At 37.7% G+C, this 27,277-nt stretch overlaps 1 protein-coding gene across 1 annotated transcript; it reads right to left on the reverse strand.

Annotated features, from left to right (window-relative positions):
• Window positions 1–12,921: 12,921 nt before the first annotated feature.
• LOC127621091 (gap junction delta-2 protein-like) lies at window positions 12,922–26,310 on the reverse strand. Its single transcript, XM_052094547.1, has 2 exons — window positions 25,334–26,310; window positions 12,922–14,999 (listed from the first exon to the last, which is right to left on the reverse strand). The coding sequence occupies exons 1-2, from the start codon at window positions 25,402–25,404 to the stop codon at window positions 14,171–14,173; spliced, it is 900 nt and encodes a 299-aa protein (XP_051950507.1). The 5' UTR covers window positions 25,405–26,310; the 3' UTR covers window positions 12,922–14,170.
• Between the last annotated feature and the right edge of the window lie 967 nt (window positions 26,311–27,277).

A 27,277-nucleotide genomic window follows, 5' to 3' on the forward strand; every position in this document is an offset into this window, starting at 1 on the left:
GTATTATTATTATTAATATTATTATTATAGTAATGACAGTTTGGGGGGGAAATGTGGCTTTTTGTAATTTAAAAAATTAAAAAAATCTAAAATTTCTTTTTAGATTTCGGGGTGAAATGATTTTATTATAACCTGTTCTCCACATCCATATTCAAAGCTCCATGTGCTTCCCTGTGTTCCACTGCTCTGTCAATTGCTTATTGCTTGTGTCCTGCTGCCTGTGATCCCTGGGCTGTCTCCTCTCTGTGCTGTACTGTGATCTGTGTTTTGCTCTGTTCTCTGTGCAGTCTTTTGTACTGTTGGCTGTGCTGTGATGGATGTTTGCAGTCTTTGTCAAGAGCAATTAGGAAATAAGATTAGCCTTGCACTTAATTTATGCAGCCTACACAGAGCACACCTATTGATCTCAGTACTGTGCTATGTGTGCCTCAGGTATTCACAAGTTTATGATTAATTTTTTGAGGTTATAAACTGGTAATTACATGGGTATTATGCAATAAATGTGGTTTATGAGGACATTTCTAGTGTCCCCATAATTGAAATCACGTAAAAAAACATACTAAACTTTTTTTTTTGAAAATGTAAAAATGCAGAACACTTTTTGTGAGGGTTAGGTTTAGGGGATATAATCTATAGTTTGTACAGTATAAAAATCATTATGTCTATGGAGAGTCCTCACGAGGAGAGCCGCACCAACATGTGTGTGTGTGTGTGTGTGTGTGTGTGTTCACACATCTTTAATTCCTAACCTGACTGCATGCCCATTCAAATATGTGTGTGTGTGGAAAATATAAGAGTGTGCATGTGTTGTGTGAATATAGGAGAGAGAGAGAGAGTGAGATAGAGATAGAGAGAGAGAGAGTGAGAGATGGGGTGGTTCAGGTATTATCCTGTCCTGTTTAAATTTGCTCAGGACGATCACACTGATTATTAAATTGGGAGGATGGAGCTGAAGGAGAATCCCTCTTGAAGGGTGGGGTTGGGGGGTTGACAAGAGGGGAGGGAGGTAAGGGGAGTGCTGAGCTCCTGCAGCTGAGTTCTGCTGCCACTGCAATTTTCCCCAGTCATTCCTCAAGACACACACACCCCTTTACTCCCTCGCTATAAAGAGTCTCCTAATCTCAGTAACACTCTCCAAACCTGCACTGCAGAGTACTGCACTGCGCTGTATTGAATTAACATTCTCATGCACACCAGAAAAATACAGTCTACATACATAAATGCATGCCTACACCATGTAACTAGAGAGTTGTAGGTTGAATGCACAAAAGTACATGTTTGTAAATAATATTTGTATGAAATATCATCTTGTTGTCTTGTTTACGGCATTAAAAATAGCCTCTGGACTTTGAATAGTAAGGAGAAGAATATTGTCGGCCCACACATGCAGGTACCATCACAGTACTGCAGTGAACTCTGAATGCACAGCTGCAAATTAAACAGAATAATTCCACAAAGATTAACCCCCTCTTTGCAGGCTGCAATCACAATTTTGTTATTAGATATCCTGATGTGTGTCTTTTGCCTACAATATAAATGTCCTCATAAAGTTCACCCAAATTTTGGGGATCAGCCAACAGTCCCCACAAGATAATGACTTATATCATACTACATAATGGCAATGATGACAATTTAAAAAAAATTCTGGTTTATATGGGTATCTGTGATGGTTAGGTTTAGGGGATAGAAAATATATAATATTTTACTTAGAGCTATATTATACCAAGGCAATGAAAAAGTGTTTGTGTAGTTTTCCACATCATGTAGCTGTTGCTTACCTGTAAAGTAACAATAAAGTAAATCTTCAAACTGATTTATAAAAGTTACAACATTAGTTGCAGTGGATTACTGGCAGTAGTTGGACATTATTGGTTTCATTATTGTGTCTTTTAGTTTGTAAATGTGCAGTGTTTTCACAAAGGCAAGGCAAGTTTATTTATGTAGCACATTTCACACACAATGGTAATTCAAAGTGCTTTATATAAAAATGCTAAAGAAAATACAAGATACATAAAAATATATTTTAAAACCAATTAAGAACAAGAAATGAAAATAAAAGTAATAAAATAAATAAATAAAAATATGAATGAAAATGAAATTTCTAGAAGATGGTTCCAGCTGAGGGTGACATAAAAGCTAAACACTGTTTACCTTATTTTGAGTGAACCCTTGGTATTTCAAACTGACTTGATCCTAATGATCTGTGAAGTCTATTAGGTTTGTATTCAACAAGCATATCTGCATATCTGGTGAGAATTCTGCAAGTAGCATTCTGAATGAGCTGCAGCTGTCTAATGGTCTTTTTTGGGAAGGCCAGTCAGGCACCCATTGCAGTAATCGACCCTACTAGTGATGAATGTATAAACAAGTTTTGACTGGATACAAAACATCTAATTCTCACAATATTTTTGAAATTATAGGTTGATTTAGTTATTGCTTGATATGACTACTGAAACTTGGTCTGACTCTAAATTGACACCAAGATTCCTTACTTGATTTTGTGTCTTAAGACCCCTGGAGTCAACGTTCACCTGTGTTCACATACAGTGACCTCTGTATTGTTATCTGAAGGAAGTTTAGGCACATCCAACTGTTCATTTCGTCAATGCACAGGCATAGAGACTCTATGGGGCTGTAGTAATTTGGCGATAGGGCTAAGTAAATCTTGGTGTTGTCTGCATAGCAAAGGTATCTTTTTTCATAATTTGCCCTTTGTCCATACACAGTTTGAACAGGAGCGGTGCAAGATCTGAGCCTGGTGGGACTCCATACGTCACGGATGTCACTTTAGATTCATAGTTGCCTATGTTCACATAAACACAAACGTTGTGATATAATCATGACGAAGCTTGTTTTTCTCTCAGTGAGATAAGGTAAGCTGTATTTGTGCTATGTAACTCTGTTCCAGCTGCTGTTACACCTGACTGCTCCCACCCTCGTAATTCACAGAGACGCCTCCATCTTGTACTCTCCCCCTCTTTTTCTCCCTTACCTTGCTCTTTTACACACACACACACACACACACACACACACACACACACACACACACACACACACACAGTTTGGTTTCCATGTTTTATGGGGACTTTCCATAGACATAATGGTTTTTATACTGTACAAACTTTATATTCTATCCCCTAAACCTAACCCTACCCCTAAAACCTAACCCTCACAGAAAACTTTCTGCATTTTTACATTTTCAAAAACATAATTTAGAATGATTTATAAGCTGTTTTCCTCATGGGGACCGACAAAATGTCCCCACAAGGTCAAAAATTTCGGGTTTTACTATCCTTATGGGGACATTTGGTCCCCACAAAGTGATAAATACACGCTCACACACACACACACACACACACACACACACACACACACACACACACACACACACACACACACACACACATACACACACACACAAACACACACACACATATGTTGGTCTACCTACCATTATGAGGACTTTCCATAGACATAATGATTTTTATACTGTACAAACTAAAGATTCTATCCCCTAAACCTAACCCTCACAGAAAACGTTCTGCATTTTTACATTTTCAATTAAACATCGTTTAGTATGTTTTTTAAGCTGTTTACATAATGGGGACACTACAAATGTCCTCATAAACTACATTTATAGCATAATACCCTTAAAAAATTGTCCTTGTAAACCACATAAACATGCCAAAACACACACAAACACACGCACGCACACACAAACAAACACCAACATACATTCGTGTTTATTGCTTAATTTTGTATGTATGATTCCATTTGACAGTCAGTTAATTCTTACTGGAAAATGTGCAGAAATACTTTGTTTATCAGAGTCTTGAATTCTATCTAAATGTCCATCCTCCCAAAGCTTCAGTCAACAAACCTTACCACTCAACCTCTTTCTGGCCAGATGTAAACCATTTCCCTGTAGATCAGCTTAGCTGTTCAATGCTATAGTTGATTATCAATGCCGCAGAATAACCTACACATTCAGAGGCCCTTTTGACAGGTATGACAATACATAAACAGATTTTTGACCCCAAGGACACTGGTAAAGGTAACAAGGGTATACAGAGTTACTACCATGTTACAGTCAGTTTTATGAGCTATGATGTAGCCCTAATTAGGTCACCTCTGTGTTCAGAGAACCTTTATAATTAACAGGTCACAGAAGAGAACGTCTTTATACTCACTCTTCATTGAATTTCTATACAGCACTGTGTTACACAAAGGTTAACATGAAGACAAGCTATGGATTTTGATGTTTGAGGGTAAACTAGGAGGTGAGCTTCGATTAAATGTGCACTAGTGTTGTATAGATACTGCTGAGATAAAGTTTAGATTCATATAGTTTTAATCTGATGTTATATATGGACTAAAATAAACTGATCTCTACTCTCTACCTCTCATTGTGTCTCATTGTAAATAAGAGGGTAAATATGATCTGCAGCACAACATGTGTGTGTGTGTGTGTGTGTGTGTGTGTGTGTGTGTGTGTGTGGGTGTGTGTGTGCATGTGTGTTTGTGTGTGTGTGTGTGTGTGTGTGTGTGTGTGTGCGTGCGTGCGCGCGCGTGCGTCTTTGCCTCAAGATTTCTTCCTGAATGTCAGAACCCCTCCATTATTTACATGACTCATGTAAGGAATAAAGTTCAAGGCTTGTGTTTAACAACGTCTGGTTCCACTGCTCACATACTGCTGGGCAGAGACTCTGCCTTGAGTAAACTGCACTGTAAAAAGTGGTAACCTGTGATCTTTACTTGGAGCTATTTCTTCCTGTTCTAACCCAAAAAGGTTTGTTGGTGTAGCCTAATGTATTCAGGTTGATTCAGTGGTGTTAAATAATGTTTTTGTCTTTAATAAAACCAGTTAAATAAGTTGTTACCAATGGACATTTGGGAGAGTGTTGAGGAAACCTGTATATTTTCAGTGCCGTTAGTGAGGCATAAATGACACAATTTAGCTTTAAAAATGTCCGAACATATGAGATAGATTTTGAGAATTCTAGACTACTTAAAGCACTGAACAAGTGAACCCGATGTTATGCGCTTTGGGTGTATGTATGTATGCATGAATGTATGATGGTGTATTTGGATGGAAGTTGGACCACACCAGATCAGCTGTGAGCAGTGAGGTCTGTTTTCCTTCTCTGATGTGATTCTTTCTGATTGCCTTTTCTTCTTCTTCTTTCTTCATCTCTCTCTGGCTAATCTCGTCTCCTCTCATGCCCTGCTATGTGGCTGGTTATCTCCTGTTCTCAGACCAATGTGAAAGACATTCCTTTTGGTCTTTAGCATGGGTTCTTTTAGATGCATTTTGTTTCTTCATCTAAATGAGGGAAAGACTGCTTTGTAAGTTTATGTGCACATGCATGTATGAGTAAAAACACACTGATTGATCTCAATTTATTGATTTAGCAATTTTCTTTAGTTCTCTGTGCATTGATCTTTTCATTAACTGATTTTGAGATCAATTGTATTACAGCTCAAGACAAGCTTTAAAATCTCTTGTTTTATTTACACATAAAACAAATTTGTTAAACCGCCCCAGGTTTAACAAAATTGAGTTATTATTTATCATGAATTTACAATGTTATATGTTATAATAGATATAATTTAATAACTTTTTGAACAAATTAATTTCATAGCTGCAACGGCCCTCAATAACTGATTATTCTCTGGTAGGCTGCACAACTACCTTTTGTAATTCTGTCCAATTTATTTCTTCCATTGTGTTTTAATCCTTTTCAATGCACTCTCTCTTTCTGTCTCTCTTCCCTTTGTCTTCCTCTATGTCCTCCAAATCCATTAACTGTCCTAACTGTTTCTCATAAAGTCATCCTCACTTCATTTGAGGATTATGATTAGGATTATAATACTATAGTAACAATGAAATAATACAGGGAGGCTCAATTTAGAAATATCCTTGCTTTTTGGCTGACATTTAAAAAAAAAAAAATTGTGTCACCTATCACTGTTTATTTTTGTATTGCATTGATTTAATATGTTCATTAATAATCTTTTTTTTTTTTTTTAAATCATTTGGATTTAATTGGATTTCTGCCTTAATTAATAATAAAATGTGAGCTAATTTTAGCTAAATCACAACAATAGACAAACACAGTCTACATACAAACCGTGTTTTCACGTCTTTAACATCCACAGTGCAGGGTGGACAAAGTATTGAAACCTTTGGATTTAATAACTGGTTGACCTCCTTTGGCTGCAATGACCTCCACCAAATGTTTCCTAAATCGTGGATCAAACAAGAATGGCCAGAAGGAATGTTGCACAATTCTTCTTTACAAAACTGTTTCAACTGAGCCATAATCTTGTGTTGTATGGTGTGTATTGCTCTCTTGAGGCTGTTAAGGTTAAGGTCATGGCTGTGAGTGGGCCACTTCAGAAGGTGTATTTCCTTCTGTTGCAGCCATTCTGCTGTTGAGAATCCTGGTAAATCCAGGGGTTCATATACACTCACTGAGCACTTTATTAGGAACAGCTGTATTCCTACTTATTCATGCAATTATCTAATCAGTCAATTGTGTAGCAGCAGTGCAATGAATAAAATCATGCAAATACAGGTAAGGAGCTTCAGTTAATGTTCACATCAACCATCAGTATGGGGAAAAATTTTATCTTGTCCATTGCAATATTTTTGGTTCAAGACGGGTTGGTTTGAGAATTTCTGTAACTGCTGATCTCCTGGGATTTTCACACACAGCAGTCTCCAGAATTGACTCTGAATGGTGCCAAAAACAAAAAACATCCAGTGAGCGGCAGTTCTGCGGATGGAAACGCCTTGATGATGAGAAGTCATGTAACTAATGTAATTCTTTACTTTCCATTAAAAAATTGCTTTTTAATTAATTAAGTTACTTTTTTAAGGAATAACGCAATATTCTAACGAGTTACTTTTAAAAGTAACATTACCCAACACTGTCAGTGAGTGTAGTTTTTTCTGCAACTGCATGATATTTTATACTATAACTGAAGAGATTTTATAAATTTAAGAACGTCGGAGGCACCAGGAATGAACATAAAAAAATAACATTGACAAATACCTTTCCATCATTCCAACACTCCACCTCTCCACTGCACCAATCCTGCTGCCTTATGCTGCTTTACTGCTTCACTGTAAGGGACCAAAATAGATTTTGCTTTACTGTCAAAGGTTTACAAGAGCAAAGGTCAGAGAGGTTAATGTTTTTACTGTGCATTTTTATTTTCACTTGTTTAGCAGCCAAATACACAGATTATTGTACTGCACTGCCCTCCCTCTGGTATTCTAACAACATATTCAGCAACACAATCTCTCTCCCTATCTTTCTCTTTCACTCTCTCTGTAGGAGTTAATTTTTAATGCTGAGTCATTTGGTGTGTACAGGAGGGTGTGATTGCAGTATCACTGTTGTAATCTAAATTATAGATGTTTCTGGTATTATTGAAACACCAAGAGTTCCCCAACACAACCTGGAGCTCACAACAGCACACATTTGTTTTTAGCAAAGACTTGGTTCAACACAAAAAATTTTTGTGTCAACCAGTAAATGTATATATAAATAAAAATATATTATAACAAATATTTCTTTAAATTATTATTTTATTTAACTGCTGGTTTCTTTTTGGTTTTTACATTTTGCTTTTAAAATTAGTCCACACCTTGACAGGTTTTAATCTTTTAATGTAACATTTTAAAATATGGTTCTATTTGGTAATATTAGAATTGTTTTTATATATCATGAAATTAACAATAATTATTCACAGCATTTATTAATCTTAAAATGTTCATGTTAATTTATGAAAAGAATATTATTCATTGTCAGTTCATAATGCATTTAATAATGTTAGTGTACACAACTTTTCATGTTAAAAATGCATTAGTTAGTCTATGTTGAAATTAACACTAACCAACATTTATAAGTGCTTGTAAAACAGTAAAAGGATGGGCAAGGAGGAGGCGAGAACCGGCTTGTCAATATAAATCATAATTTAATGAGAACTTAAACCAAAAGCATAAACAAACACACACATGACTTACATGCCCGTAATTCTCTCTCTCTCGAACCATCGTCACCGGCCGCATTTATCCCTCGCGCGCCTCATCTGGCCGATTGGGGACCGGGGGCGCGATATTCCGACCTGGCCCCGCCCCCCTCTGCTCCACAGTGCTATAAAATGATTGTTAATTTTTAGTTCATGTTGACAAATACAACCATGCGAGAATAAAGAGGGAAAACACTGAGAAGTTCCATTTTTGTGACAGCACCAAATATGGCCCAGAAATGAACCTTGTAGCTTGGCTAATTCATGGCTCACAGTGTAGGCCTAAACCTATTTAGTGTGAGAATGCAATTCCAACTGGGTTAAGGTGAAATACACACCTACACACACAGTCTTTCTCTGTTTTGCCTGGAATCTTTACAGTAGTTCCAGTACTGTGTATTTGTTTCTTAGTATTTATGATTTGTGCTTTTATGGCTTCCTCACTTCAATGATTGCATTCTGGATAAAGATCCTTGGGCTACAGATCCACTTGGACGGAAACATGCATGCACACACGCACACACACACACACACACACACACACACACACACACACAAACACACACAGAGAATTGTTGTATACAGTGCATTCAGAAAGTATTCAGACCCCTTCATTTTCACATTTTGTTATGTTGCTGCCTGATGCTAAATTGCTCTAAATTATTAAATTTTTTTCATACCAATCTACACTCCATACCCCATAATGACAAAACAAAAAACAGAATTTGGATACCTTTGCAAATTCATAAAAAAAATAAATAATGAAATATCACATTGACATAAATATTCACACCCTTTGAAATTTAGCTCAGGTGCATCCCATTTCTATGGACAGTCTGTGAGATGCTTCTACACTTTGATTGGAGTCCACCTGTGACAAATTCAATTGATTGGACATGATTTAAAAAGCACACACCTGTCTATATAAGGCCTCACAGCTGAAAATGCATATCAGAGCAAAAACCAAGCCATGAGGCCAAAGGAACAGCCTGCAGAGATCAAAGACAGGATTGTGTTGAGGCACAGATCTGGGGAAGGCTACAAAAAATTATGGCTGCTTTGAAGGTTCCCAAAAGCACTGTGGCCTCCATAATTCTTAAATGGAAGACGTTTGGAACAACCAGAAATCTTCCTAGAGCTGGCTGCCAGGCCAAACTGAGCAATAGGGGGAGAAGGGCCTTGGTAAAAGAGGTGACCAAGAACCCAATGGTAACTCTGGTTGAGCTCCAGAGATCATGTGTGGAAATGGGAGAAACTTGCATAAGGACAGCTATCACTGCAACACTCCACCAGTCTGGTCTTTAGAGCAGAGTGGCAAGACGAAAGCCTCTCCTCAGTGCAAGAAACAAAAAAGCTTCTAAAGGATGCTCAGATTGTGAGAAACAAGATTCTCTGGTCTGATGAAACAAAGATTTAACTGTTTGGCCTCAATTCCAATCATCATGTCTGGAGGAAACCAGGCACCGCTCATCACCTTCACAATACCATCCCAACGGTGAAGCATGGTGGTGGTAGCATCATGCTGTGGAGGTGTTTTTCAGCATCAGGGTCTGGTCAGGGTTGAAGTAAAGCTGAACGCAGCAAAATACATAGATATGCTTAATGAAAACCTGGTCCAGAGCTTTTAGGACCTCGGACTGGACCGAAGGTTCACCTTCCAACAGGACAATGACCCTAAGCACACAGCCAAGACAATGCAAGACTGGCTTAGGGACAACTCTGTAAATACCCTTGTGTTGCCCAGTCAGATCCCGGACTTGAACCCAATCGAACAACTCTGGAGAGACCTGAAAATGGCTGTCCACCGATGGCCCCCATCCAACCTGACAGAGCTTGAGTGGATCTGCAGAGAAGAATGGCAGAAAATCCCCAAATCCAGGTGTGCAAAGCTTTTAGCATCACACCCCAAAAGACTTGAGGCTGTAATTGATGCCAAAGGTGTTAAGTGTCTGAATACTGAAGTCAATGTAATATTCCGGTTTTTGTTTTGTCATTATGGGGTATGGAGTGTAGATTTATATGATTTTTTTAAAAGCATTTTAGCATAAGTCTGCAACATAACAAAATGTGAAAAAATTAAGGGGTCTAAATTCTTTCTGAATGCCCTGTATCTACTGATATAAGTAATGGTTTTTGGGTTGGTGATAGAAAGGGATCTGGATTTTTAAACAGGGGTTGTGAACACTGTGGTGTGGATGATAAAGTCAAAGTTGATCTTTATGTGAGGCTGGAGTCTCTCATAGTCAGCAAATGTGGGTGTGGATTCTAAGAAGATCAGTGTTTATTTCCTCTCCTTTCATTTTAAATTTAATAGCTATCTATAAAATTATGCAGAAAGAGACAGAGAAAAAAGAGATTTAATGAAAGCAATTGGGGAGTGGGGTGTCTGTGTTAAATTGTATACTTTTTTGGTGTGATCAAGGCATCATGCCCGGCCTAACATTAATACAATACCATAGGCATCCTTTGAACACTCATTGACAAAACTGGAAGGCTGAGAAGGCTCTTGGGTGAAGTATAGAGGGAGCGCTCATCGAAGGGACTGGAGCTGCACTATGATGTCCTTCATATGGGCAGCGGTTGACTCCGAAGTCTGCTTGACAGGGGTGCATTGAGCTTGAAGTTGTTCCAGCCAAACTCTGCTCGTGTTGCTCTACCACGGTTCTCACCTGACTGATATCTGCCTAGGCCAAGATGGCCAGATTGTACCATCAGAACGGGAGGTAGAACTTAATCCCTGTTTATACCAGTCTCAGACTCTGAAGGCACGCCCAAAGTCTGTTCAATGACCATCTGATGCATATTGCACAAAAAAACTGGAGAGTACCTTAATGAGCTGGAAAGCTCAAATCTGTCTGACTAACTGGCAATTTCCAGAAGTTGCCAATATACTTATAGTGAAATCAAAGAAAGAATGGGTGTGACATCATTTTTAACAAAATCAAGACAAACAGAAGGTGTTTTTGAGTTTGTTGTGGTGGTTCAAAACAGAGAAACTAGCGCCCAGCCATCTTGATAATTTTGTCTCAAAACTTCTGTTCTAGTGGTTCAATATAGACATCTGTGGTATTGATGTCAAAGTGTATTTAACTAGCGAAGTGGATTTACAGGTTACAGGAACAACTATATTCACACACACACACATGCACACACACACACACGCACACGATAATACGCGATAATACCTGAACCACCCCATCTCTCTCTCTCTCTCTCTCTCTCTCTCTCTCTCTCTCTCTCTCTCTCTCGCTCTCCTTTATTCACACAACACATGCACAATCTTATGAATCTTATTTTTTCCACCTACACACACACATATTTGAATGGGCATGAAGTCAGGCAAGGAATTAAAGATGTGTGAACACACACACACACACACACACACACACACACACACAGCGTACACACATGTTGGTGTGGCTATCCTTATGAGGACTCACCATAGAAATAATATTTTTTATACTGCATGAACTATAGATTATATCCCCTAACCCTAAACCTAACCCTCACAAAAAAAAACATTTAGCATTTTTTTAATTTTCAAAAAAACTTAATTTAGTATGTTTTTTAAGTTATTTGAATTATGGGGACACTAGAAATGTCCTAATAAACCACATTTATAGCATAAATACCCTTGTAATTACCAATTTGTTACCTAAAAAAATGTCCTCATAAACCACACAAACCCCCAACCCCCTACACATGTGAAAGTGTATGTTTTCTTTTATTTTCTATTAACAACAATTTTAATCACATTTAAGCCTCTAAAATATGTAGGATGGCAAATTAATTTTAGATAGTACAATTGTAATTTTCTTGAATGTTGAACTTGCATGTGTAATAATATGAGCGGTCACTGTTGGAAAATTCATATCAACTACACATTTTAACACAAATTATCAACAAGTTGAAACCTAAAAATTAAGCAGAAAAAATACTTGTATCATGAAAAGGTGTAGCGTAAAAAAATAAAGCACCTCACGAGCATACTAAAAGGGTGCTGTAGACTCACACCAGTCTTTGTGAAAATACTTTCAGTGCTCCCAGATGTAATGCATTTGTATTGACTCTTCTCAGTAGCTTCAATACAACTGGAATTTAGATGACCAAATTTGGAAGAGTGGAGCACAGAAAAGGGGAGTGGGTGAATAAGGTGAATACTGTTGTTAAAATGTGTCGACCTTCTTATTCGCAAAGAACAAACTTCACTGCGAGTGCATCAGAGCCTCAAGGATACACAAGTTTTTTACAAGTCCTCCTGAAAACAAAATCATGTTAACAAGTTATTTGTTAATACAAATCCAAAATTAAAAAATAGTTGCAGTACACAGGGTCATTTGTTTTCCAGCACAGACTATAGTGCTATGTTTAGTTTACAACTCTGACTCACTCATTCCACTGTCTGATCTCCAGTAATTTTCATTTAATTTACACTCTCTTAATTTAGCAACTGCTATCTTTATTGCTAATGTTTCAGGGAAGATAGTGAATTAATTTGGCTAATTCATGGCTCACATTGTCAACCTATTTAGTATGTGAATGCTTCCCAATGGGGTTTAGGTCAAATACACACCTATCCACACACAATGTTATTCTCTTTTGTGCCTGGAATATCGACAGGTATGGAAAAGATCCAGCAGTGTATTGGTTTGTGACACATACATACACTCACACATACATGCACATTTAAATAAAAACACACACACAGAGAAACATCTAAATTATTTTTTTACACCATTTAATTTATGTCTATAATAGTTTATTTATTTTTTTCCACATATAGTTATTAATAATTTATATATATATATATATATATATATATATATATATATATATATATATATATATATATATATATATATATATATATTATTGCTGCAATGGAGCCTTACTCAGTATAGTCTCTCTCTGTCATTCCCATTGAGCTATAGATCTCCTGCTCGCATGCTTCAGAATACACCTCCAAAATACTGGGTGCAAAAAATAAAACAGTCTGTCTACACAGCTCATAACACTATTTAGCCATTCTAATGATGCATCATAACATGCATTTTTCTGGAAATGCCCATAGTATAAAATCATTAATTGTTTGTCCATTACAGAACAAATGCAAATAAACCACACAATTGTTGTGACTTCTTTCTTTTTTCTTGTTGGCAATTGATGTGTATTTTTTTCTCCAGTATATATATATATATATATATATATATATATATATATATATATATATATATATATATATATATATATATAATGGCAAAAGCTAAACTTCAATGTGTGAATTACATGTACATTGCATTATTAATGTTATGAGATTTGTACAATTATGCTTGTGGGCTGGTGAAAGAGAGGAATTTGGGGACTGGTGTGGACATTAAAGTCAATGTTGAGTCTTATGTAATAGTGAAGTCTCTTATCACCCTCCATCAAATATGGGTGTGGCTTATCAGAAGTTCAATGTTAATTTTCCCTTCTTTCATTTTATACTTAATAGCTATATCTATAAATCTATGCAGAAAGAGACAGAGAAAGTAGTAAGAGAGAGATGAAAGACAGCAAGCGGGGAAGAGGCGTAGAGGAGTCTGTGCTGAGGTACAGTTTTATACTTTGCTCTTTTGTCATGAGGGATGTCTCAGCCTTGACCCTGGAAAAGATATCATATTTTAAAATACCTCAGAGTCATTTGCTGAGCAGTCCCCTCACTCTTTATCCCTCTATCTTTCTATCTCTTTTTACAACAAGCAACTTAATTTGTTTATATTTCTAAAATGTCTCTTTCTCTGTTGGAAGACCTTTATAGTTCTTTGTGGATCAAGGATATCTGTGTGTATCTTTGTCTGTTTGCAGTGTAAAAGTGGTCATGTATAGAGTTTAAGCCCCCATTCTGTTCCACAACAGACATAATTAAAGTCTTAGTTTGAAAGAGCGGTATTTTACACACTGCAAACTTTAGCAAGCCAAATTTGAACATTATTTACAGCAACATTCAACTGTAGTTTTTTAACCATATCCCTCTTTCACCCGGTCTGAACAATGCATAAAAATGGCAATGTCAAGTCTGCAGCACAGGGCGTGGCCGTCGCCTCATCAGCCACTCCCATCCTCGTCTAAGCCTCTCCCCTATTCGCTGTCAGACATAAGCTGATTCGCTAGACTGGGTGCGGCCCAAGTTGGGCACAGAGGACAGATGGGACACATCCTTTTTCCGGATCTCACAAATAGACTTCCTGCGAGCCTGGACGCCGCGGATCGCTGTCTTAATCTTCCGCCAGCCCAGATGGTTAACCTCGGCCAAATTCAGCACCACACAGATCCCGCTAACTGCAAACATGAACACCAGGAAAACTGTCTTCTCTGTGGGACGTGACACATAGCATTCCACTTCCTTCACACAAGGGTAACGGTCACACTCAAACATTGCAGGAACGTTGAATCCGTACAAGAAGTACTGGCCAGCAAGAAAGCCAATTTCCAGAACATTCCGGAACACCACCTGTATGACGTAGAATCGAGAGATGCCCTCCTGCTGACGTATCTTGGCACTTTTGGAGTATGTGACCCCCTGCGGAATGTTGGGAATATCTTTTAAATCCAGACAATCCCGCTCATCTTTGCTTTCTGGGTGCACTAGGATACCATTGATGTTTCGGAGTTTGCGGTTATGGCCGTGTCCATGATCAATGTAAGGGCCATGCAAGAGGGTGTAGCTGCGATCTTTATGCTTGGCAGACTGGTGCACAGAGTAAGTGATAAAACAGAGGCTGGGTGTGCAGACCAGGATGATCTGGAAAACCCAGTAACGGATATGAGAGATGGGGAAGGCTTTATCATAGCAAGCCTGGTTGCAACCCGGCTGTAGCGTGTTACATATAAACATAATCTGTTCATCCTCATACACCTTCTCTCCCACTATACCCACGATCAGGATCCGGAATATCACCACAACTGTCAGCAGGATCCTTTGAGGGAGAGATAAAAGAGACAGATAGAGAAGAGAAAGGCAGTGGTAGAAATAGGTGAAAGAAAAAATGGAAGAAAACAGGAAAAAGAAGAAAAAAGAGAAAAAAAGTATTAGCATTGAGGTTTTATCCTGAGACTGAAGAACAGCACATTTTTAAATTGTCTTTCTAATTTCCTTTCTCTCACATACACAGCAAAACACAGCACAATTCACATTATGTCATCATGCCAACAAAGTTGTAAAATTAGGTATAACTTTACACAGAAATGTTAGTATGTGATTTTATAACACTCAAATCATGTTAACACACATATTGTTTACATCTTGTGGCAATACTTTTGAGAAATTTGTATTTTAACATTCAAAAATAGGCCCCCTTTAATTTCTACTGTAAGTGCCTCAATGTAAACCAGATTTTTGCTCTTTTTTTAAAGAAAAGGAAGGGCAAGTCTCTAGCACTCTGTCTTTCTCAACAGAAGCAACCCGAACGCACAAATTATCCTCACTCTGTCTTACTCTCCTAGCACACACCTACACACACACACACACACACACACACACACACACACACACTTGTGCCGAGACTGTCCTTCACTCAATGATAATAACCTTCCTCTAGAACCAGCCATGACATCATCCGTTGCAGCCTGATCTTGATGCAGAAACACACACACACACACACACACACACACACACACACACACACACACACACACACACACACACACACACACACACACACACACACACACACACACACACACACACACACACACACACGTTGGTCTACCTATCATTATGAGGAGTTTCCATAGACATAATGATTTTTATACTGTACAAACTAAAGATTCTATCCACTAAACCTAACCCTCACAAAAAACCTTCTGCATTTTTACATTTTCAATAAAACATAGTTTAATATGTTTTTTAAGCTATTTAAATTATGGGGACACTAGAAATGTCCTCATAAATCACAAATTACCAGTTTGTAGCCTAAAAAATGGTCCTCGTAAACCACATAAATGTGCCCACACACACATGCACATTTTGGTGTGGCTATCCTTATGAGGACGCTTCATAGACATAATGATTTTTATACTGTACAAATTATAGATTATATCCCCTTAACCTAACCCTCACAAATAATGTTCTGCATTTTTGTTTTGTAAGCTATTTGAATTATGGGAAATGCCCCAGAAATACCCTCATAAATTTATAGCATAATACCCTTGTAATTTCCAGTTTGTTACCTAAAGAAATGTCCTCGTAAACCACCTAAACCCACCTACACACACACACACACACACCCATTGGGTGAGCTGTGAGCAAATGTAATTCATATGAATCATTAGGGGTATTGTACTGTATAGGCCTATATACAGTATAGTCAACTAATTTTACATGCAATATTGCACAAGACTTATAATCATAAAATACTTAATTTAGGCCTGTCCACCCTGTTAATCTATGAACCCTGCAACAAAGGTATATTTTATTCTGTTCAACCTCACAGGAGTGATTTATATTATCCTCAGTCCAAGTTTATTTTAGGATATCGTGATGGTGTGCCTTAGTGGTGGAGAATCTTGGATACAACATTTTGCATGTTCAAACCCACAAAGAGTGATCCTTAAAACATGTCCATTGTGCTCTTGAGCAAACTACTGAACCCCAGATTTCTCCACAATGACTGTTCTTGTAACTTAATATAGGGCCATACTGTCATTCTATGATAAGGTTGCATGAATGTTGATTGGTGATAAATAACCAATAGATTATTCTATTCTATATTTTACATTGATGAGATTCAGTCAGAACCTAAAGCTGACGTTTCTGCACCACTAGCGTCACTAAAAGGAATTACAAAATAATAAATGTTTTTAAACAGGATTCCTGAACACTCTCCCTGTCTGCCAGTGGTCAGACAATTATAAAAAAATGTTTCGCAATGTGAGTAACAAAAACAGACACTGCAGTTTTGTGATCTGGACACCCAACCTAGTGTATAATATCCCTTGAATTATTCCACAAAACAAACACTTGCAATATCTAATTTATCTCCCCCAGATATTCACTCGTATTTCTCTCTCTGCCTATTTTAAAATATTTATAATTAGTACTTTAATGTAATGTTATATAAATAATTATAAATTGAGTTCTGAATCAATGTTCTTAAAATTCAGAAAAAAAAAAAAAGAAAAAAAAATGGATGGGTAGCTTAAACTTTGGCGTGCTCCCTTGGAGGGTTATTTCTATTTTTTATATTTTCCGTAAAGCTGCTGTGGGAGCGCATGCATTGTATTACAAAAATATTGTATTGAATTTAATAGACTATTGTTTGAATATTAAAATATTATTTGAATGTTAAAATATTTGAGAGTGATAAAGGGAAACAGGTTTGGCTTGCTATCCATAATTGAGAGGCTCGAGCCTAAGTTCCCCTTCCAGGACATTATTAATTATTAGAATAAAGGTGAGTTGAGGTGGCGGAGAATTCCAGAAGGTGTTCGTCAGAATGGCTCAAGCAGCCATTTATACATTGTCATGGGCAGAATTAAATGAACTTGCTCTTTCTTTCAAATAAGGTAGGTGTTTGGCAGTTAATGCTAAGTGCTAAGACAATTAAGACCAACAGTGACAGAGTGCTGAAAAACTGAATTAGTGCTGTTGTTCTGAAACAGTGGCTTAGAGGCTAATGTTAGCTCAGCTAACAGTACCACTCAGTACTGTTTTTCTGAAATATTGAACATATGGTAAATATTAGCACTGCGCTAAGTAGGGCAGTTAAGACTCTTGATCAAAGTCAACAGCAATTTACTGTATTAGAACAGCAAGAAATTTTGGTGTAAACTATTATAATATTTAGCGTAAGATAAATAAATTTTAGCATTAGCTTTTTAGCTCTATATCAATGGCTAAGGGCCCTGGTGGGTCTGTAAATTAGCAACACATCCCCCACTCCCTGCTGCTGTTACTATGGCAACCACATAGTGAACCACTCAGCACTCCACTGTACCAGAGAGAAGGTGAAAGAGAGTGCATGCAAGAGAGAGAGGGAGAGAGAGAGAGAGAGAGAGAGAGAGAGAGAGAGAGAGAGAGAAGGAGGGAGGAATGATTGATGGAATATTGGGAAAGAAAGGAAAGTGTAAAGAAGGGAATGAGAGAGAAAGAAAGTGAACATATCAAGGCCAAGGAACATGCATACAGGTGAAGAAAGAGAGGGGAAATAAAATAGGAAACAATTCAAAGCAGGTATAGGGACTTGAATAGAGAAAATGTGGTCCTCATTTACTCACCCTCATGTTGTTTCAAATCCGTATTATTTAATTTCTTCCATGGAACACAAAATTAGATGCTAGACAGAATGACAGCATCTCACCTTCACAATGAGATGTTAGACACAATGACAGAATAACAGCATCACACCTTAACTTTTAATGTATGGAGAGAAAAATTTAGTCATGAAAGTTAATGGTGACTGAAGCAGCCAGTCCCCAACATTCAGACTAACATCTCATTTTGTGTTTCACGTAGAAAGAAAGTAAAGCAGGTTCGAAACAATGTGAGGGTGATTAAATTATGACCGATTTTTGGGTGAACAATTCTTTTAAATTAAACAAAGAGAAAGATATATATTGACATAAATAGAGAGAGGTGAATGGCAGAATGGAGAGAGTGAATTTGAAGAGAAAGAGAAGAGAAGAGGAGAGGAGGGAGACAGATGGGCAGAGCAAAGGCGGACTAGAGGAGCAGCAAGACAGATAGAGAGATACTGAGAGACAGATGGAGAGAGATGACTGGGAGCATATACACTCTAGAAATGGAATACATAGACTATCAATTAATTGCCAACAAAAGCCTTCATCAGTCAACTAACAAAGGACAATTGCATCTATGTAAACTTCTGCAGTTAATCCAGAAGAGTTCAAAGACTTTAGTCATTAATCTTACAGTTCATACAAAATTTTGTTTAAACTCTGACCCTTAACACTTACTTAGTTTAATAATTTTAAACCATGACTTTAACTATACATAAGTAAAATTTACATTATATTCATGATGTTAGCAAAAGGGGAACTGGCCCCTACAGTGAGTCTGGTTTCTCCCAAGGTTATTTTTCTCCATTAATCAACATCTTATGGAGTTTTCTGTTCCTTGCCGCAGTCGCCTTCGGCTTGCTCACTGGGGTTATAAATACAAGTATTATTTTATTGCTTATTTTTAAACACAATTCACAATCGTATTTTATCAAACTACACAATGATCACTCTAAGACTTTATAGATATTACAGTTTTATCTTCTGTTGATGACTGATCTTCTGTAATTCTGCTTTGAAACGATGTGTGTTGTGAAAGGCCCTATACAAATAAAATTACTGGACTTGATACACAGGAAATCACAGCGTATATGTTTGAAATAAAACCCAAGCCCACTGAAGTACTCATTTTACCGCACCTGGTCCAAGTGTGAGTATGAGTATGTATGCAGAAATGCACCTCACAAATTGCATGTAGCAGGTCAGTTTGCAGCAGTGTAATTTATACTGTATGATGGTGGGGCATGGTCTGTGTGTGCGTGCGTGTGTGTGTATTTGAGCAATCAGCTGGAAATATGTACGGTACACTGACTCTGTGTTTGGAAATAAGACTGCAGAGCTTTCCATGCTATTGTTGTTTCTAAAGGCCCAAAACATACTCTACACATGTACACGAATGCCCACGCTCCTAGCTTCACAAGTTTGTTTTCATCATGGTAAAACTTTAAACTCAGTAACAAATTCCATTGTAGAAATGCGCTATTCACAGTCAGCCATTATTCATTTATTTCGTGAGTGAAAGTGTCAGATAACAGCAGGGTTACCGAGATTAAATGCGGAGCATTCAGCTGGTCATCTCAACTTGTTCCTACTTGACAAACCAGATGCCATGCATCTGCTGTGGAGAAAGTTGCTTACTGACCGAGATTCATGTACAGTATACGGAAGTACAGAGTATGCCCGTGCATGTAAACCAGAATGCTGCTTTCTTGCAACAAGCCACTTATTTGGTTTCCATGTAAATGTAGTCAGTGAATGGAAAAGCAGAGCAGCAGCAACATTCTTCAAAAATTCTCCTCTTGCATCCCACAAAAGAGGAAAAAGTTACAGGAATGGCATGAGGGTAATTAAACGATGACAGAATTTTCATTATTGGTGGGAGAAATAAGACTGCAGGTTGAATAAGGGTGTATCAGAGAGAACAAGTGTACTATAATAGCCTACTCTTCGCAACTTGTCAATTATTCACAAACTTTAAGAGCTTTGCAGAGGTTTTCACTTACTTTCTCCATCTCTCTCTCCATCTTCTCTAACCAAAGTCCCTGGTAAAAACCATTTGCTAAAAACATAAATATATTTATAGCTGACGATCTCATCCCATTATATACAACTGACCTCTGTTGTGTGTCCGAGTGCTCCTCAGAGAGAGCTATTGAGCACCTTAATTAACCATATCTTTCCATTGTCTTCTATTGTTTTTATATGGAGAAAATAGTATTTTCTATACTTATCTCTAAACATAGCCCTCACAGAAACCTTTTTTCATTTTTAGATTTAATTAAAACATTGGTCACTTTTTTAACGGACTAAGTGTGTGTCAGCTTATAAATCATACTAAATTATGTTTTTTGAAAATGTAAATATGCAGAAAGTTTTTGTGAGGATTAGGGGATAGAATATAAAGTTTGTACTGTATAAAAACCATTATGGAAAGTCCCCATAAAACAGCAACATTGATCAGTGCAAAACAATGTACATAATGTTGGACAAATAAAACTAAATATACAAAGTATTATTGACAAACAAGGTAGTTTAAAGTTACACATAAAGGAAAAATAAAATGTTACTTAAAAACTAGAAAGAGAGCAAGTAAATATGTTGGCTCACTGTTCCTCATTCGGTGACAGACAGAAACACAGCAGTCCTTGTATTCAACTAATAAGAAGGGCAGTTTTTTTATTGTTTGTTAAATGGTCAAATGTGCTGAGAATATGTTTAAATTTGTGGTATACATTTTCTCGGATAGCAGTGTATTTTGTGCATTCTGTTAGAAAATGCAGCTGTCTCTATTTTATTTTGTATGGACACAACCTTTCTTCCTGTTGCAGCCATGTTTTCCTGTGTCTGCCCCTTTCTATAGTGAGGTTTAGACCACTGAGTCTGTTCCTTGTCAAGGTGGCTCTCAGTTTTTTTGTCTGTCACTGTGTACAGATAGTCTGCCATGGTGTATTCTCTAATTATGGCCAGATAGCATTGCATTTTGCTATGTTGTTGTGTTTGAGTTTCCCAATAAGTGATATAATTATGTTTTGTTTGTGTTGTAACATGGCTGTATCTAATTAGTTTAGCAGTATTGTTCTGGTACAGGTCTCCAGTGTGATGAGGGTTAGTATGTTGGTGAAGCATCAGGACTAAAGCTCTGGACCAGATGAGAGTGGTGACTGGTTTCTTAGCTCAACTCTTGGTATTGCAGGGCTTTATAATCTCTCTCTCTCTCTCTCTCTCTCTCTCTCTCTCTCTCTCTCTCTCTGTTCATACTTTAGCAATAAACATTTTATGATAATATGAGCACATTGTTTCTATCTCTCGCCACTGTAAAGGTGTTTTATGCAGCTTAAAACTGTACATTTGCACAAGGTGTGTGTGTATGTTCACACATGTGCAGAAGAAATTACGAAAGATAGAGAAAGATGATGAGACTATTTGATGATTCTGTATTTAATCTGTAAAAGACTATGTCTGAAAGACTATGTCTGAATCAGCTCCCTTGATCCCTATGCCATGAATCAGTATATCTTGAACATGAATTCGGGCACTGGCAAGGGTGTTCATCCACTGAACATTGGGAAACTCATTACTTAATCACCTGCGACACGATTATGAGCTTGCACATTAAAACAGCTGGTATTAATCAACATCATCGCTGTATAAATGGCAATGTTGTGCATTTTTGTTGTAGATATTTAAATGTACAATGTTGTTTATTTGCCCTTTAAATCAGATTCACTCCATCAGTGTAACATATAGTTATAACAGTGTTACAAGATGTATAAATGCCTCCAAAAAAAGAAAAAGAAAAACAAAATAAAATGTATATATATATATATATATATATATATATATATATATATATATATATATATATATATAACAATTAATGAATCACATTATTATGAAGGTTTAAATACATCTTTAATAGAATGTTAAATATAGTCCAATGTAAAGGGAGATCCTTTATATTGTTCCAGAGGGGGGAACAATATCCACCAAAATTTCTCTGATTTTTGATGTATGTCGTAGGTGAGATTAGAGATTAGAAGGTGTGGACCAGTAAGGACTGTATTTTTATCCTTTTTCTAACAACTCTAATATTTAAAAGATTGCTTCTCTTTCATGGTCAGTATGGATGAAAGACAATAAAAACAACATATCTTTTTAAGATAAAATAAGATTTTCCCTTCATAAGAGACTTCGGAAGGCATGACAACGTTTCCGGTAAGGGAACAAAATGAGCAATGATGCTCCCTGTTTTTAGGTGCACTCTGGGAATTTTAAGAGAGCGAACGTTTCAGAGCACCGGAACAATTTTGCGATTGACACAACCCTAGAAATGGCCGACTCACTCACCAGTGCCCTTTCTACTGAACTATTAGATTTCAGCATGAAAATTGCCTTTGACTTCAAACTACAAAAAGTGTTATTGTGATGAAATAGAAGAGGATGTGCTTTAAGTGCTGACTAATATGTTTCTATGTCCAGACAGACAATGGAGAACAATATAGATTACAGTGTTGTGACCTCTCACAATATAAGGAGGAAAGAAATATTGACTTGTTGAAGGCAAACAGATAAATATCAGTTTGCACACACACATACACAAATGTAATGCAGTAAAGTGTTTGATTGTCTTTTTGCTAGGATCAGTTGGGTAAACATGCTTATGACAGATTAGGCTGTTTGATAGAATTTAGAGTGAATAGAGGGTGCATGTGTCATTACTAAAAATGACCGGCACTAAAAATGGCTGAAAAATTCACAGAGTGTGTATGTCTTTATTCATCTATAATTACATTCATACAAGTGTTTGATCAGACCTCAAAGGAACAGAGAGAGGAACACGCTGATTACCTCACACTCTCACACATATACACAGAGGCACACACGTTTTTTTACATGAGGTAAATTCCAAAACAGTATCTGAAAAATAGGAATGAACTTGGAAAAAACTCTATTATTTCTCTATTATATTTGCACTTTGCTATTGTCTGTGCGTCAGTCTGAGAAGATCTCTCACAGAAGTGTTACATGATATATATGTAACACAATTAGCTAATCTGAGACAACCCCGCATTAAGGATTCATGAAACCACAGCATTTCTGCTTCCCAGTATGTGTCAGATGTTTTGTGATCGATTGAAGTGGAGAAGTGACTGACTGCTGATTAAAGGAGTAGACTGATGTATTAAAGGGTTAGTTCACCCAAAAAAATGTATAATTTACTCACCCTCATGCCATCTAAGATGTGTATAACTTTCTTACTTCTGCTGAACTGTGAATGGGGTCCAAATCTTTGAAGCTCCAAAAAGCACATAAAAGCAGCATAAAAGTAATCCATATGATTACAGTGGTTTGATGCATGTCTTCAGAAGCGATCCAATTGGATTTAAGTAAAAACAGACCAAATGTAACCATTTTTTCAATATAAATCATCACATCTGAAGTCTCGATTACACTTCCTATAGCACCATCTAGTGCTCTGCGCATGCGTCAAGTGCAAGGAAATGTAATCAAGCTTCAAATCATGATTGTGCCTAGAGCAATGGCACTGACCCAAACCCAGTTGGATTGCTTCAGAAGACATGGATTAAACCACTGGAGTCAGATGGATTACTTTTATGCTGTGTTTATGTACTTTTTGGAGCTTCAAAGTTCTGGTCACCATTCACTTGCATTGTAAGGACCTACAGAGCCAAGATATTCTTCTAAAAATTACCAGTTTACCATTACACTTTGTTTGTGTTTAGCAGAAGAAAGAAAGTCATACACATCTGGGATGGCATGAGGGTGAGTAAATGATGAGAGAATTTTAATTTTTGGGTGAACTATACCTTTAACTTTAAATAGCTGGCTTTTGGTGAATACTGGTGAAAATAGTATTATTTTACAGGTTTGATGTTTATAAGATTGAACCATGATTTAAAGCAGGGTTCTTCAACATTGGGTCTGTGAACCTTAGGGGGTCAGCGACATTACTGCAGGGAGTCTGCTAACAAATGTTTGAACTTTAAAGTATTTAATTACATTTTTATAAGCAGATATACATTTTAAAAAAATACAATATTGTTAACTTCAACCCAAGCCGAAGTTAAGGAGCAGATGTTCAGCTAAAAGTTTAATTGTCCCTTTAATTGTATAAAGTAAAATAAAAGATAATCAACCATGGAAAATACACGTATGTTATTATAGGGCGCTCTTTCAACAATGCAACACGCAATTTCATAAAATAAATAACTGGGGTCCTGTTCTGTCTCTCTAAACACTAAGGGGTCCTCAGCCTGAAAAAGGTTGATGATCCTGTCTTTACATCCTCATAGCAATATGTTGATTAAACACATATACGCATAAACGTGAGTGCCATGTACACACTCTCAGAGGCTCTCTGTGTCACAAATACATCCACAGGAGAAGGACGTGCCCTTGATGTTGGGCTACCTGCAGTTAAGGTTAATGAGCACAGCAGAGAGTAGTGCTTACTCAAGCCTGACACACACTAAAAAACTACATGCACACTGATATTTTCTTTCCCTTAAAACTACACCCATCCCTAAACCATTAAGACATTTTTTAGTATGTTTATCAAGTAGTTTTACTCGTGGTGGTGCTGGCTGGGGACTACTCACCATATAGGTGAATTAAGGTTTTACTGTACTCCTGGGAACATTTGGTCCTCACAATGCAAAACATACACATACTTTAAGCTCCAAATCTCAGCATACCTTCATGACACATTACAGTGTGTGAGTGTTTTTGTCTATTCATGGGAGTGTAACATTCTTCCCCAATGTTGAAAATATAAATTCATTCACAGGGGAGAGAGTGTGTGTGTGTGTGTGTGTGTGTGTGTGTGTGTGTGTGTGTATTGTGTGATGCCTTCTGTTCAAACTGATGCTCACACCTCTAACAACAAACAAATCTGCTTGAATGCAAACAAATTAATGTAAATAACAATTTCAAACACCCTTTATGTGTGGTACATGTATGTGTGTGAATGTGTGTACTGTACTTTATCTCTTACCTGCCGATCATAGTAGAGTGCTGCTGTACCGCAGCCTCCAGCAGTCTCTCCAGGATAGTCCACTCGCCCATGATGCCACGCTTATGGGTCTCACTCCGCCTCTGACCTTCAGCCTTAGGAGTCACGACCTTTGCCCTCGGCAACTCTCCCAGTGTCCCTCTACTGACTTTTGATCAAAATCGTTGGGCTCCTCCTCAAAGCCGCAGATGTGTTTCTGTGCGCACACGTGTGTGTGTGTGTGTGTGTATGTGTGTGTCAAGGTAGAGCTCTAGTGCAGAGATGAGCTAGTGTAGCATCTGCAGCAAAAAAATCTGATGATGCTGAGGCACAGAGACTTTAACCATACTGCATCTCTCTCTCTCTCTCTCTCTTTCTCTCTCTCTCTCTCTTACACACACACACACACACACACAAACACGCTGTCTGTATCTCCTCTTCCCCCTTCTCTCCTTCACTATTTTATCACTCTCTTTCTCTCAGGGTTAAGAGCACTTCATTTGCTCTTGCATCCTACCGTATGCTTGTCTTCTAATAACCCTGCAGATAGACACACACACACACACACTACACCTATCTAACCCTTTCTGCCTAACCTCAACATACATACACTCACTCACTGGATGTTCAATGCAGGTTCTGTTGTCCCATTAATTAAGCTAAAGGAAAGCACATGCAGAGAAACACGCCGTAATGGATGATGAAGCTCACTGAATCTCATAGCAACGCCTGAGCGCACCCTCACACATACACACGCTCACATACACTCTGCTGTGCTCCAGTGTGTGGCAGCAACAGCGGCAGACGAGGATCATCAGGGTTATGTCCGGTTGAATGATGAGCCCGTGGTCATATCTGCGGCAAAGGGCTCAGTCCTCCTCAAACCTCAGCCTCTCTTCTCCTCTCGCTTTCTCTCTCTACACCTACCCCTGTTCCATCCGTCTTTGTGCTGCACTGCTGCTGTTGCTGATAATGACACCTTTCCCTCTGCTACTCCTCTCTCTCTCTCTCTCTCTCTCTCTCTCTCTCTCTTTTCCTCTGTCACATGCCGTAATCATGCCACCCTCCCTCCATTTCAGACTTGCTCTCCTCTCCTCTCCTTTTTCTTTCTTTCTTTCTCTCTCTGTGTGCTGACTGTTTTTCTTGTGCTGCTGTTCAGGATGTAGGTGCTGCAGGAGTGAAACTGATTTTATCTTGTGCATTCAGAATCAATTTAATTCACCAGTATGGATCAGGTACAGGATTTTCTTGCTGCATTTGGATTTATTGGGAAAACTAGACAAACAAGTGGGGAATAAGCAACCTGAAATTGTACTTTAAAAGTGATTGAATTCTGTCATCATGTAGATGACCTCATATTATTTAAAACCTGTATGACTTTCTTTCTTCAATGGAACACAAAAGGAGATAGAATGTTAGACTCAGTCACCATTTACTTTCATTGCATCTTTTTTTCACACAATGATAGTGAATTGTGACTGAGATTATCAATCACCTTTTGTTTTCTACAGATGACAGAAAGGCATAGGGGTTAGGAACAACATACAATTGAGCTGATTTAGATGTTACACATGAAGCAATTTCTATTCAAGTGTTACTTAAAGGGGAAATTGTACAAAGGTACAATAAATACAGTGGCTCAAAAAGACATTACAATATAATTCACATAATATAACAGTCAGGTCTAGTCCTCCAAACCAGGGGTTTTCAAACTTGGGTCCGGGGACTCAAGGGGGTTCGAGGGGGTCAGTGGAGTGGTGGTGGTCTAGTGGTCTAAAGCACATAACTGGTAATCTGGTAATCAGAAGGTCACTGGTTGGATCCCCACAGCCACCACCATTGTGTCTTTGAGCAAGGCACTTAACTCCAGGTTGCTCCGGGGGGATTGTCCCTGTAATAAGGGCTCTGTAAGTCGCTTTGGATAAAAGCGTCTGCCAAATGCAAATG

Source organism: Xyrauchen texanus, chromosome 3 (genome assembly GCF_025860055.1).
Source record: "Xyrauchen texanus isolate HMW12.3.18 chromosome 3, RBS_HiC_50CHRs, whole genome shotgun sequence".
NCBI classification, from domain to species: domain Eukaryota; kingdom Metazoa; phylum Chordata; class Actinopteri; order Cypriniformes; family Catostomidae; genus Xyrauchen; species Xyrauchen texanus.

What these genes read in the sequence shown, in the direction of transcription:
- LOC127621091 (XM_052094547.1), bottom strand. Translation starts at nt 25,404, where the DNA reads ATGGGCGAGTGGACTATCCTGGAGAGACTGCTGGAGGCTGCGGTACAG. An exon ending in CACTCTACTATGATCGGCAG is followed by an intron (nt 15,000 to 25,333) that starts GTAAGAGATAAA and finishes TCTCCCTCAAAG; the next exon opens with GATCCTGCTGACAGTTGTGG.